This window comes from Petromyzon marinus, chromosome 31 (genome assembly GCF_048934315.1).
Source record: "Petromyzon marinus isolate PM22_M1 ecotype Great Lakes invasive population chromosome 31, UKy_Petmar_22M1.pri1.0, whole genome shotgun sequence".
Classification (NCBI taxonomy): domain Eukaryota; kingdom Metazoa; phylum Chordata; class Hyperoartia; order Petromyzontiformes; family Petromyzontidae; genus Petromyzon; species Petromyzon marinus.
In genome coordinates this window covers 8,932,117-8,946,147 of record NC_133697.1, presented here as the reverse complement: position 1 = coordinate 8,946,147, position 14,031 = coordinate 8,932,117, and the positions used below count along the sequence as shown (strand labels likewise).

Sequence of the window (14,031 nt, the reverse complement as noted above, 5' to 3'; positions counted from 1 at the left end):
CCTCGTCCCATGGGAAGCAGGCGACGCGTAGTATTATCATGGTTACCTTACCCGCAGTATTAATCAAGGCAGTCGTAGGATTCGAACCGCGAGCCTCTGGAACAAGCGGCGAACGCGTTACTGTTGGGCCGCGTCACCACTCACAGAGAAGCGGCATTTTCCAAAACGTCGCCTATTATATATTCTTTTCCTCTTTAGGGCAATGCTATTGACAAATATATTGGGTTTTTGTACATTTTACAGCTTATCTGAGGTATATAAAAAATGGTATTGCCATTGAATTGCATTTGTAACACATTTAATCGAGCGATGGACATAATGAGCGATTCATCACAGCTCACGACCAACAATCTATTTGCTGACTGGTAGGTAAATGTGTATCCATCTGGTCATAACAAATATTGAATACACATTGCTCTGCCGGTATTAACATGACGGATGCAACAATACGGCATTGTTACAATTGCAATATGATTGTTATAGAGCATCCCAATGTAAACCGGGTCTCAAGATGCTGGGCAAAATAAGGGGGGGGGCATGCGTATGAGGGGGTGGGGGGCAGTGAAGACAGGGGCTTATCATCGTTTCTGTTGTGTCCACGTGACCATAATCACGTTGGGAGAAATGACAAGCAGGCAGCGTGGTGAGGGGGCGACTGTCGAACACGAGGCACACAGAAACGCCACTGAGACAACGACACTGCGAGTGAATTCAATACAGCTGGCATTCACGGGCGGCACAATCAATAACAGCGCGTTTTGTCCATTTCCATTAAATATTAAATAACAAAAAAAAGAGGGGGTTGGGGTTTTTTGTTCCCGAAAATAAGTACCATTGACCAAATGAAAGCTTAGAAATATTGAACAGTGCACGGTGTGACATTTTACTACTGCATTGAATTAACGGCGTCAGCCCATCCCGCGGGGACTCCAAAGCATTGCCCGCAAGCAAGGGTCACCGGTAGTCTATTTTATAATTAATAATAATTAGCAACACTCTTGTCAGTCCACTGCTGGATGAAGGCCTCTGCACATCATTTGACCGCAGGGGTTGTTTGACCATACTTCACCAAACTGTGTTAGTGGTTATGGGCTGGTAAGGTGAGGGGCACAATTCGGTTTTGTATATCGCTCTGCACTGATGTCATCCGTGGTTGGGAATTGATCTTAGGTTGGTGGATTCAAAGTGCAGTGCGCTCGCCACTGTGCCACTGCTCGTCTCATTTAAACAATTGTCACCCCCATAAAATTGCCCGTCATCTTCTTTCGTATGGCTGATGTCGATGCAGAGCAACAACTACCATTTCACATTCAAGTGGTCAGGCCAGACGGCCGCTTCAGGAGCAGTGGAGTGTTATCGCTGTGATGTCTCCTTCGTATGTGTGGATCGGGGCATTGCGTCGTTATACGTTGTACGGTCTGTTCTGGATGACCACAGTCGCACACTACTGGAGAGTTTTTTATTTTCAATTTGTGCATCAGGTATCCGTATCTGCCATGGTTTTTGCAGATGCGATTTAGGGTTGACCAACGAGCTCCATGGAAGATCAAACCCAAGGAGTTCGTAATGATTGAGTAGTTATTGTTACGTGTTTGTGCTGGCATCCCTTAAAACCCTTAAAACCGGAATTATACGATAGATTTCATGTATCTCTTACACATGTCTGCCAATACAGTACTTTACTATGACCAAATTATCCTGAATGTGCCAGATCTCGTCAAATCTATGAAGCTAAGTAGGGATCATGCCTGATTAGTACTTTGATACGAGATTGCCTGGGAATGCAGTGTATCAGGTGTCTGAGATGTTCTAGACTGGGTGTACAGGAGATGGCAATACAGAAATTGATTTTAGAATCCATCTGGTCAGTGCTTTGAGCGGTATCCCTGAGTACACGTGATGGGTTTTCTCCAGGCTCTCCGGTTTCCTTCCACATGAAAGTCGAACACTTGATAAGTGAAAATAACCAAAAATCGCAATTCAAGATCATTCTGAAAAAAAGTCTCAAAACTCAGCGAGGCTTTGCTACTGTACATGAATAAAGGACATTCATTTTTATTATCATTTTCTTATTTTAAAAGCCCAGTGATTAGTTTGTCTGTGAACTACATGATAAGAGCCTTTCAGAAGGCCTGAATCAAAAAGTTATGGAAAGTGGACCCCCCTCCCGCCAGATGTGAGGGTAAAAAGTTGATCAACAGGTTTACAACAATCGTCAGCCCCCCCAAAAAAGTTAATTTTGTAGGCATATATGCTGACATCTGTCTGACCCCCCCCCCCCCCCACTGTTCAGACTTGTCTTCGTCTGAATGGTCGGTTTCGTTTGGTCAGGGCTGGTAGTAAACAGGTGTTGCTCTTTTTAAATAATACTGTGCGTCAGCACTAGCGAGTAAAATACCTTCACCGAAAATCATTTTTTTTTACATTTCCCTTTGCATTAGACGCTTCAATTTTCAAGAAATCAAGAAGACCAATTTGGCACTTGGAAGACTGATGAATCCCACGAACAGTATGATCAATCTAATTATTGTTTCATTCATTATCCAGAAATATATAATTTTCCATTTATTTAGCATTTATTTAGAGTGTTGATAGTTGCGGTCATTAAGAAGGGTCAAATAAAAATATCTAATTAACTTTGAGGTACAACCCAGTGGTATCTGCACACATTTGGGGGGGGGGAAGAAGAGGATATTAGTGGGGGTGAAGGGCAATGTGCGAAGCACCAAGAAGCCCTCCACAGGCCACCGAAATTCTAGTAATAGAAGATGGAGTGGGGGGTCAACAATGTTTGTAAACGTGTTGGATTAACTTTCTACCCCCATATCTGGGGGGGGGGGTCCACTTTCTATAACTTTTTGATTCAGGCCTTCTGAAAGGCTCTTATAATTTAGCTGATGGGCAAACGGTCAAACAGAACGCCGGACTTTTATAATATGAAGATTGCCAATTTTTAATTTTCACGTTGTAATTTTTTCCCAAAAATAATAACAAAGTAGACAGAACATTGACCTAACCTCGTGACGTTAGATCGTTTCCCAGCCATGGCTAACATCAGTGGGGGTCCTATCTAAACCGGTCCTGGGCGATAACCGGCTCAAACCGGCGTGGTGAAGTATGGTCAAACAAGCGCCATATCTACAAAGTGTGAGAGGCTCTTCATTCAGCAGTGGATTGACAAAGGTCCTTGAAAATAAAGCAGTTAACAATAACATAAAGCGTTATAGTGGCCTCTAGTAGCCGAATGGGTCATATATTCCGATTACACGCACCATATATGAATCAAAAATGTTAATTATGTCGCCGACACAAGATGTATATTGCATACCGATTAAGAGTCACTACACACTTACTACTATCAATGCTGCTCTCGCAGCGTTGCTCCATGAAAATCTGGATTGCTGGGTGGTTCGCATGGAATGGAGGTCAGAACCACTGATACAGAGCGCATCCGATTGGAATCCATTTCACGTGTCACTAAAATCCATCCCTGCTTTTACAGCGTACTTCAAGGGGTTCAGTGCTATGTCGGTCCCACCGCAATTTCTGAAATTCCCACGTGCCTCCAATTAGTGCATGTTTGGTTGCTCATATATGATATTAATATGAATGCACTGGCTCGTACAAATACACACGTGGCCACAGTGCAAAGCCCACAGAGAACAAGCGTACATTGAGAAATACGGCCAGGTTAAAATGTTGATTGCTGCACTGCCTTTGTACAATGTAATGACATGCGCGCAGAGTGAGCAGCCAAACCTATTATTAATTTAAACCCCAAGATGCGTCTGAATGGGAAGACAAGGGAGCGCTCCTCACAAACGAATCAATGCACGTGCAGTTTGACAGAACACAAGAAAGCGAGTTTGTTTCGAAGACCAGACACACACACACACGCGATTTGTACACGTGGTTAAGCACACAAAGATAAAGATCCACCGTATAGCCTTGACCAGACTGTTGGGGCAAGTGTTGTTGGCGAGCACCTATGAAGGCCGGCACGGTACATGAGGAGTGATGGCTCATACTACACCCGGCTGGCTGTCTCCACAGTGTTGACGTTTACACACCGTGCCGCATACGCATCTAAGGCTGAGTCGACCTGCTTGTCAAGTGCACCCATGTGTGAACACACACCAACACAAGCTGAACAAAGAAGGCGTGAAATTTCCAGGGTGCAAACAAAACAGTGTGCCATTACTCGGACGTGACACGTGTCAGAAACATTGACGTCTCCGGGGACCAGGCGAGGTCATGTAGGCACGGCAGCAATCACCTCATATTTGGAAGCTCAAAAGCCAGTGTGAAATACATATTTAGGGCTCCAGAGACCTACTGCAATACTTGCAAAACAAGATCTACGCCAGCAACGAAGGCGGGAAACTTGTTGGCCCATATCTTATTTGCTGGGACACCCGGCAGAGGTAAAGCACAGCCCGATTAGAGTAAGGGACACGCTGGCGGATTTCGATGACACACAAGTGTGGAAACGTTTTCGCGGTGCGATAATCAGCACACTGGGCTTGCCACCAAGAGGTTACCCACTAGATTCAATCTCTTGGCGCGGGAATTGAAACATCGCTAGGCTTTAAGAGACTCGCTTACACCACAGCTAGAAGGCCGTGTGTGGTGGGGTAAAGTGTGGGTATTCCCACCTCATCCAAGACGAATTGCCAGCATGTAAACGAAGGCAATATACCATCTAGAGATGGGATCTCTGAAACTTCCTCTAGCAGAGGCCCTTTGGCGTGAGCAAGCAAGTACCTTTCACCTGTAAAGGACGGACGACATACTTGACAGCGCTGGCTCACTGAATGCAACCAACCACACACACACACCTTTCCGCTGTACCCAGCGAGCATGCCAAGGAGGCCCTAATTGTACAATCAGCAATGTGATTGCCGACAGGGAACCCACGTGTGTAATCACAGGCACGGCCCTTGTGAAGCTGGCCACGGGGTCTTTTTTAAGCGAGCGAGAGAGTGGCTGTTGGTACAGAGAGCACCGCATAAAACAAAGTCTGGGAAATCTGCGTTTCGTGCTCACGTGAGGCCCCGCTATTTCGAAACTATTTTGGATGACACGGGGTCAACGGAAGACCGCTCGCTAACACTATCGAGTTCTGCGGAGATTCCAAATAAAATCCTTGTCGACGACCCAACCATTGCTCCGCGCGGCTTTCATCTGCCAAGAACACTAACGGTGCTCCATCAGCCGCTTCAGAGCAGCAACTGGTCGCTGCTGCGCCCACACACCTCGTCCTCCACGTCCTCCACAAGTGGAGACCTAAAGACAACCCACAGTATGACTACGCCCACACACCTCCTCATCCACAAGTGGAGACCTAAAGATAACCCACAGTGTGACTGCGGCAACCCGAACCAGACAATGGAACCCGCATCGCGAACAACCGCATCCTACGCCCCGTTCTCCGGTGGACTGTGCAGGATTAGTCGCGCTAACTCGCGAAGCTATCCCATGGCTCACAGACTTAAACTGGGACGTGTGATTTGCACAGACTTGCCATACGCTAGAGAGAAACGGCCAGCAAACAATCTTCATCTGTCACTGCAGGCATGTTAGCCGCACTGATTGGATGTTAGGATTTATTTTCGACCTGGAATACCGTGTTTGGAATTTTAGCGCAGCCAACTCTATCACTGCGATAACCCTCTGCATTCTGCCGTAATTTTTCGCAGTTTTTTGCGTCATTGGACAACATAAAAAAAATAGTCCTTTCGTTTAGAGTACATGGAACTTGCTTGAATGCCTCAGCATCTCAAAGCGCCGTACGTCACATTTTATTTCTAATAATTTCAAGGGCACCCCCCCCCCCCTCCGTGGCAGCTATCCTTGTGCAGCACAAAATGAATGAGCACCGACCTGTAGGTGGGCATTAGTATGCCAGTAGGGGGCGATGATTACCCTGTGTAATCCCAATTGAGATACGTGTGTTAACGCGCATAGTGTGTGGCCCACCAAAGCCATTTGTTCGTGCCATTCGGCCGTCAGTAATGAAAGGGGTTACCCCACCGCTGGCGTAAAGGTGTGGAGATTGGCGGGGGTACGCAGGGCTCACCTTCCTGTAGACCAGCATGTTGGGCGACTCTTCGGGGAGTCCTCCGCTCTCACGGGGGGGCGGCCCCCCTTGCGACGACTGAGCCGCTGACTCCAGCACCTGCGCCATGACGCACGCCCTGGTGCCGACAACGTACAAGCAGAGGCGCGATGCAATCGTGTCCACGGTTCGTGCAATCTCGCCACCGTTCAATCCCACCAAGGCGAGCTCCAGCTGCCCTTTCCACGTCACTCCGTCATCAGCACCCACTAAACCAATTCTACTGAAGTGTCATCATTGCAGACGTACACTTACAGCCATTTATTGTCAAGCCACAATCTGGATGAGTGTCTCGCCCAATGTCATGCGGGTAGTGGGTTGTTTATTTGACCATACTTCACCGTGCTGGTTTGTAAGTGTTGGTGAAGGCGGGGGCATGGATGTTGAAGCTAGGTTTGCCACATTGTGCGGTTGGCAGGAATTCCTTTGTTGTACAATACTACGATCAGGTACCAGGATTGTGTTGAACTTTTGTGTTATGATTATTAATACCATGTTTGTTAATCCATTTCAGATGACATTTAGAAATTGAAATAAAATTGACAAAACATATTTGATGAATGTTCAGAGATTCCACCTGTAATTTGAAACAAAAAAAAAGTCCTCAATTAATTTGCACGCATGAATGTAACATTTGTTAAATTAAATAACTCTGATTTGCTTAAATACATATCATAATCCTGTGTGTCCTGGCTTTTGGGCCACCCTGTAGATTGTCTTTGCCTCTCTGCACATCGTCATCTTAGGTTGCCCTCAACAGAAAATCAAACTCGCCCGTCTATTTTGTAGCATGACCTTGGCCCGTTGACTTCCAAATCATATCAGACACGTGCAATAATACAAACTGAATGATTCATAAAGGTGTCCAACTGGTTATGTCATTCACTTTTCAAAAGCATTCCATCAATTATGTACTCTTTAAAACAAACACATCACATTAGAAGGTTACTCCAATTATGGGGTTCCCCCTCTACCACAAATGAGTGAACAAGTGGAGGGCTTGCCCATTGCAGTTGTGTGCAATCACAGATAAAAAAATACATTTTACAATAACACCACCTTCATCATCAGCAACCAAGATATATCCACTACTGGATGAAGGCACCCCCAAATCATTGGCATAACTTTCATGTTGTCAACGTCGCTATATAGTCATACAGTGCAAATGCAGTTTTGGAAAGAAAAAACTACACACTTTGAGTCAATTCTCTTTTTAAATGGGCCAAATTATGTAGTGACCACTCCACTGTCATCCAACAGGTCCTACCTATTAATGATCCTCATGAGTTCGACTCAATGTTTTAACATCCGCTTGAATAGGGGGTGATATTCAATTTGAAATAAAAACTTATAACCGGCGTCCTGAGTTCGATTCCTGGCCACTGCTACCATCAGTGACCTCCCCGCCCCCACTTCCCAACTTCTTCACCAATCCGCCCCTGAACAGGGTAAAGTATGGTCAAACATCCCCCATGACAGGCACGGCATGGGGAGGCCATCATCCAGCAGTGGATTGACACAGGGTTGTAAATTATTTTGATTATCATATTTATTTTGAAATAAGTGACATGACCATTACCTGTGGATAGAAATCACGATTTCAGCCGGGTAACGTTTTGCTAATTATTGAGTGACTCGGGATGCGATTTCTTGATGGAGATGTTTACAAACATCAATTATGGTATTGCTCAAATTATTTCTTGCAGTTTATTTATATTTACATCCTGTAATTTAAGAAACAATTGTGAACACTCCGAAATTTAGAATCACGCTTTATAATTCAAAGCCATAATATCAAAATGCCTCCCTGGCTCAAACAAGCGCTGTGTATTGGCGGTAGCACTCCACATTCCGATGGAGGGAGCCAGACTATCCCATGTCCATGTTAAACCTTTAAGCACCTCTTACTACAATGATCGACTGTTAGAGGTGGAAACATTCACTATCCATCCCGTACTGGAATCCCACGACGATCCGACTAGACATCTGTGAAAAAGAGCTCTAAACTCATCTGATTCCTCCAGTATAAATAAATATTCAGATTTTCAAATATTCTCACTTGAACGAATTGTCATTTATTCCTTTTCTGATGGTAGCACGTCCTGTGGCTGCCAAAAGGGTAACCTTTAACACACGACATTACTGTACGGTACACGAATTGCGGGCCAGGATTCCTGACTCACGCGATTAGCACGGTTGTTTACGTACGGTGCGAAAGAAGTTCAATATACATACACAGTATGCACGCTAGCGTGAGCTGGGGAATCTGCTTTAATCTGATTCGTTGCATTTTCCCACCCGAGGTTCACAACAGAGTTTAATCTGTTTCCAATTATCGATTGTTTTTTTTTAAAGGGGGGATCCATTTATAGATACATCATTGATTTATGATCCTCTTACGACTACAGTATCCTCTAAGCAGACAAAATGCCTCCACTTATCTGACCACAAAAAATATGAAAGTATTTTGCACACATCCCATCAGTCATACGGCCTTAAGTCTTCTGAAGAGCTGATTGAAATGTTTTAAATCTACGACTCCACATCTTAGAGAGGAGAGCGTTAAGATATGTAGGTGTGTGTTCAGATTGGTGGGAGACATGTGGAGATGCTGTAAAATAAAATACATTCTCTATCATTTCTGGTATTTCAATGGTGCATATATGCATGAATCACCCTGTATATACACATATTACTTTTTCATATAGGGTCTTAATTTTAGAAAAAATTAGAGTAATCTGATTAAGGTTGATCGTGAAGAACAGAATGAAATACCACTTAAGCCGAATTAGATTTGTTGAAGAATTCCGTTTTAAGCAGTGCACTATAAGTATCGTAATAAAACACACACACACACACCAATGAATGTTGTTGTGGTGCACTATACTTGCGATCCAGAGGTTTGATTTCTCGGCGTGACATTGGAAACCTTGGCGCAGGTTTCTTAAATCCCTCCGCCTCTCTCCTCTCAGCAATGTTCATCGGTTAGTTGCTTGGAAGATCGCGCATGGTGAGGCAAAATGTGGGTAACCCCTCCCCCGGCCTCTTCATAGTCGTCTCACTAGCGTGGAAGAGTAGGCGAAATCCTCTCGAGTGTCAAGTCAATTTTTTTTAATTAAATACGTGCCGCATTTCTGGCACAAATTTCCCACTCAAAGCGCCATCACATTTACTGTAAGCATTTCCGCAGGCAGTAGCTTGTGCTGGCAATTGCAGGGCTGCGCCTCTGCATACTTCAAATGTCCTTAACTCATCAACAACGAAGCACTGAACAGGCGTGCGCCGCGCTATGAACTCGGCGGCCTGAGTTCGATTCCAAGCCGTACCAATAAGCGGGGACCGTCCCCTCCAATTTCACCAAGCCACGCTGACGACCAGCGTGGTGAAGTATGGTCAAACAATTCCCGAGATTTGAAGCGGCGCGTGGGGGAATTCATCCAGCGGTGGATTAACAACCAGCTGTACAAGCAAAATAAAACAGATACATGATTGGCACTCTCACCTGCTGTGGCTGATGATCGGCACCCCTGCTCCGTACGCCGGCTCTTCCGTACACTGGAAGTTTTGCACGGAGGATTGTATTTTATAATTAAATCCGGCTGGTCTATATTCCTGATGCTTTCGAGTCGCTCCGGGTGAAGGTCAGCTGCAGGAACGGCATAGGAAAGGAATCCATACGACACGATGCATCCTTTCAGTTGCCGGTGTGTGTTTGATGCATACTGAGCCCTATCCACTGTTCACCGAAGTGTTATGCTGTTGAACGCTGCTGCTTGCTGTTGCTTTTGTTGTTGGTGTTATTGCTGTTTATGATGATGATGATCTTACTGACTCAGCTGCTACTGCTGATGATGTTTAAGATACTGCTGCTGGAGCTACTAATAATGATTATGGTGGTGCTACTGTTGATGCTATTACTTATGCTGCTGCCACTGATGCTTTTGCCGTTGCTAATACTGCTGCTACTGATGCTGCTGCTGCTACTGCCGCCGCTACTGAAGATGTTGGTGTCTCTGTTGATACTGCTGCTGATGTTAATGTTCAATACGCTCTCAGCTTGCTGCTAGTGCTGGTGCAGCTGATGGCGACTGCGCTCTTATTATTGCTCCTGTTTCTGCTGATAATATTATTGTCTAAATAATTGCCTCTATAAGTCGGTTCCTTGTATATATTATCCCAGCGGGGCGCGCTACGAGCTCAGTGTCTTCTGTGCCATCATCCTATGGACGCAGGTGGTGCACCGCTGCCGAGTGGTCGGTGGCGAGGAGAGTGCGTGCACATCATTGCTCGGAGAGAGTTAAAGTGTTCCGGCCGTGGTTGCACCAACAGAGGCGTCCACAAGTGCACGCTAGGTCCTTGTAACGACTGAGACGGCAGCGTGCGGGGTGGTGGCGGAGGGGGCGGTGGGAAGAAGGAGGGGAAGGGGGAGAGGGGAGAGCACGCATGGGAGGGAGAGATGCAATGTGAAGAAGGGATGTTAACGTGGGGAACTGAGACCCAGGGACTTGATTTTACTCGACATCTGTGGGAAAAGAGCTGTATAGCTCCTGGGATTCCTCCAGTATAAATATTCTGATTGTCTCGTGCAGTGTTTAAAAATTTCAGCTGGAACTGTCCAGGGACTGAGCTCCGTAAATCAAGCCCCAATTAAACCTTTAGTTTTAATTGTTTTTTACCTAACCTTGCATGTCCAACCTTTATAAATGAGTGCACTAGAAATGAGGAATAAGCAATATCAGCTGTGGTGGAGATGCACGCCTGTTACTTGGAGGTGGGGTCGGTGGGTCACTCAGAGATGGGGTCATGAATATCGCACTCTACATCGACCTGCATGCCGTTGCGATAGTACGCAGGTAACGCAGCCAGCAGGCATCATGTTGACTGTCCGTTGAGTCGCTTTGGCGAGACACCGTCTCTTTCAGGGATGATGGTCAGTCGTCGAGACTAACATCGGAGTTGCAGCCCCACGAAGGAATGTCCCGACAAAGCACGTCCTCCCCCCCCCGCCGCTCCCGCGGAGATGGAGCGATGAAATCGAATTCGTGCTTGCACGTGCCACATAACTTAATGTGGCACGTACAAGCATTGTCGCAAGACAGTGAGAGATGGCGAAGGCTTTGGGACGCCTTCATTCAGCAGTAGATCGATCATGGCTGATGATGATGATGATCTATTTTGAACGTTCTCTCTTTCCGGCATGGGTTTTCTCCAGGCACTGCCACAAGAAAGAACAAAATTATTTCAGATGAAATGTGACAGACAACGCATTGTCATGAATGAATCTTCCATGTGCAGACCTCCTTCAACGCTTTTGGGAGACTCTCGTTCAACAGTGGATTATTGCCTAGAACTACAGTATTTGTACAACAAATTATTTTACTGTATTGCCCCCTGCTACCTATGATCCTCATTATTTTCCCGGGAAGTCTTCATTGAGTCTCAAGAGCCATTTTGAGGAGGCTCCTGCATCGGAATACTTTGCGAAATCCAAATTAAGTATTCCCCCGATTATTAGATGCTCCGGAGAAAGTAAGATGCACCCCAAACGCGTGCCCGGTGTCAATAAAGTTATCGAAATTCTGCTCACACACACACACCTACCGGATTCAACTTTTCGTTTTATGGTATGGAGAAGACGGTCATTAATGACTTGCATTCCTTTATATCAGTGTTGTTCACTAACTATTCAGAGGGGATAAGCCATCATCGGTGTGAGGGCCGCCACACATTTGAAACCATTGGGGTCTGACAACACAGCACGATGGTGATGGGGTGATGTGGGGCCATCCATTGAGTAGGTACGAAAAATTATGTCAAAACTTGACCTCTCCCCCCCTCCCTGTACGCACGTGGACTTTTTACCCCCCCAACCTGCGTACGTACGCTTGACGCCCCCTCCCCGAATCCTATAGGACGGCCGATATTTAATCCATGCAAAAACGATCAAAGATTAATAGATAGTCCACCGCCGGCTGCATTAAATAATTAAGTTGCGTACATTGGCCACTTATTTTGCTGAGCTGCGTGATGGCTGCAGTCAGGGGTACGGTGGCATACAAGTGACACCTCTCCCACAGCCCCACTTCTACTGGTAGTACTTGTCTGACAGCTGAAGAAACTGAACTGTGGCTCATTTAAAGGCCAATGTAGACAAATTATTATCCAGGCTTCACCCCCTCCCCCCCCCCGTTTCTTATGCGTACGTACATTATCAGTAGACCCCCCCCCCCCCCTCCATGGATGGGCCCTGTTCCCACGTGTTGTGAATTGTCAGGGGCTGCATGTCAGGGGCCGCGCCAGAGGCCACCAGGGGCCGCCAGTGGCCCGCGTGCCTTGCAATGAACCACACTGGTTTCAATCATTATACAGTATTATCATTCATTCAATGCGGTCACGTCTGCTCCAATAGCGACATCTATGGGTAGAAACAGCAATAGCTGCTTTTAGAGACCGCTTTGTATATAACGTGGGGCTGCAATAATGTGCGAAAGCATTACATTCTAAAATCAGTGTCTTGTCACAAAAAAAGATTAACTACAACATAATGTTTACGCCCGAAGCTAAGCAGCTGTGAGCCTGGATACGTCGTTTGGATAGTCACAGGCTTAAGGAATTCATATTATTGGGTCTTTCGGTAAAGTCACGTAGATAGGTTCAAAGGAAATAATCAAAAATAACAGGATTAAGGAACCACGTGGTGGGACAGCAGAGGGTAGTGCAAAATCCATAGCACGATGCTGCGAGCTATGTTCACACTGACTAGCGTGGTGAAGTATGGACAAACAACCTCCCATGAGTGCCTTTCTGTGTACCGCTATTGCGTGTAGCCAACACAATAAACAATGGGTGAATGGCAATTATTATAACACGTTAAAGGCTAGTTTAACACGTAGGCTTTCGCGACCAATATTAATCATAATAAAGGTTTTTGGGTAAGATCGCGTAAGGAACACATACAAATCAAATCATTACTGATCAATTATTTTATTACAATAATACCCCCCACCTCCCCCTGGGGGCTGGGTGGGGGGTGGGGCTGGGTGGGGAGGGGAAGGGCTGGTCACCCCGTGGTGCCCTTATAAAACTCAACGTTTAACCTACTCACGCCGGCTTGTGCCCGCCCTCACAGTCGGGCATATTTGCGGAATACACCACGTGGTGCCGCCGTTGTTGACCCTGGCCATTGACCGAGTAACCCAACGTTCCTACCAGCTCCCTCCGCAGGAATGTGTTAATGATGATGACATTGAATACATATTTGTAAAATGGGTCATGATAACGATGACGACAGTTTACAAGAACCGTAAAATACTCCCGATGGACAATCATCAGTTCTTGCTTATGATGATTTTGCTGATTCATCTAGCATTGATTAATGGATTATGGGGAGGGTGATGATATGTTAAAAGCGAAGCTTCTGCTGCTTCTACTGATTATAATAATTGGGATGGATTTGTAATGAACAAAAATCAAGAATGATAATTATAACGAATCAGTGTGTATGAGCCCCCCCAAATCTTAATCCCCCTCCCACCCCCCAGCAAAGCTTGACATGTTATCTCACCGCAGCACACATTGCCACGTTGTTCACGTGTTGGCGTGTAGGCACGTGTGTTTCCGCACCGCATGGAATTTATTCATTATTCACTTGCCATGCGCGTGCGTGCGCGCGTGCGCACGTACGCGTGAAATGGTTCGCGCGCTGCGCTCCGAACCCGGCGACCCCCCCGAGTTCGATTCCTGCTCAGGGACCAACACCGGTGACGATTATCTATCTGAACCGGTCCTGGGCCTCCACTAGGTCGACTCAGCCTAAAACGAGTACCTGGTGCGGTGTGTAAAAACATGGCCACTGGGGGAGACAAAGGAGGCCGGGCGTGGTATTGACCACCCGACCCCCTCGTGTGCCACAG

The 14,031-nt window shown here is 46.1% G+C and overlaps 1 protein-coding gene across 3 annotated transcripts in view; it reads right to left on the bottom strand.

The window, feature by feature from the left end:
* Positions 1-10,510, bottom strand: part of LOC116947773 (regulator of G-protein signaling 7-like) — a 133,628-nt gene extending 123,118 nt beyond the window's left edge. For all 3 annotated transcript variants that reach the window (XM_032963908.2, XM_032963906.2, XM_032963907.2), the window contains exons 1-2: positions 9,621-10,510; positions 6,080-6,197 (exon numbers count right to left, since the gene is read on the bottom strand). In XM_032963908.2, coding sequence (XP_032819799.1) covers positions 6,080-6,187 — 108 coding nt within the window. In that variant the 5' untranslated portion in view covers positions 6,188-6,197; positions 9,621-10,510. The remainder of the gene's footprint in view (positions 1-6,079; positions 6,198-9,620) is intronic.
* Between the last annotated feature and the right edge of the window lie 3,521 nt (positions 10,511-14,031).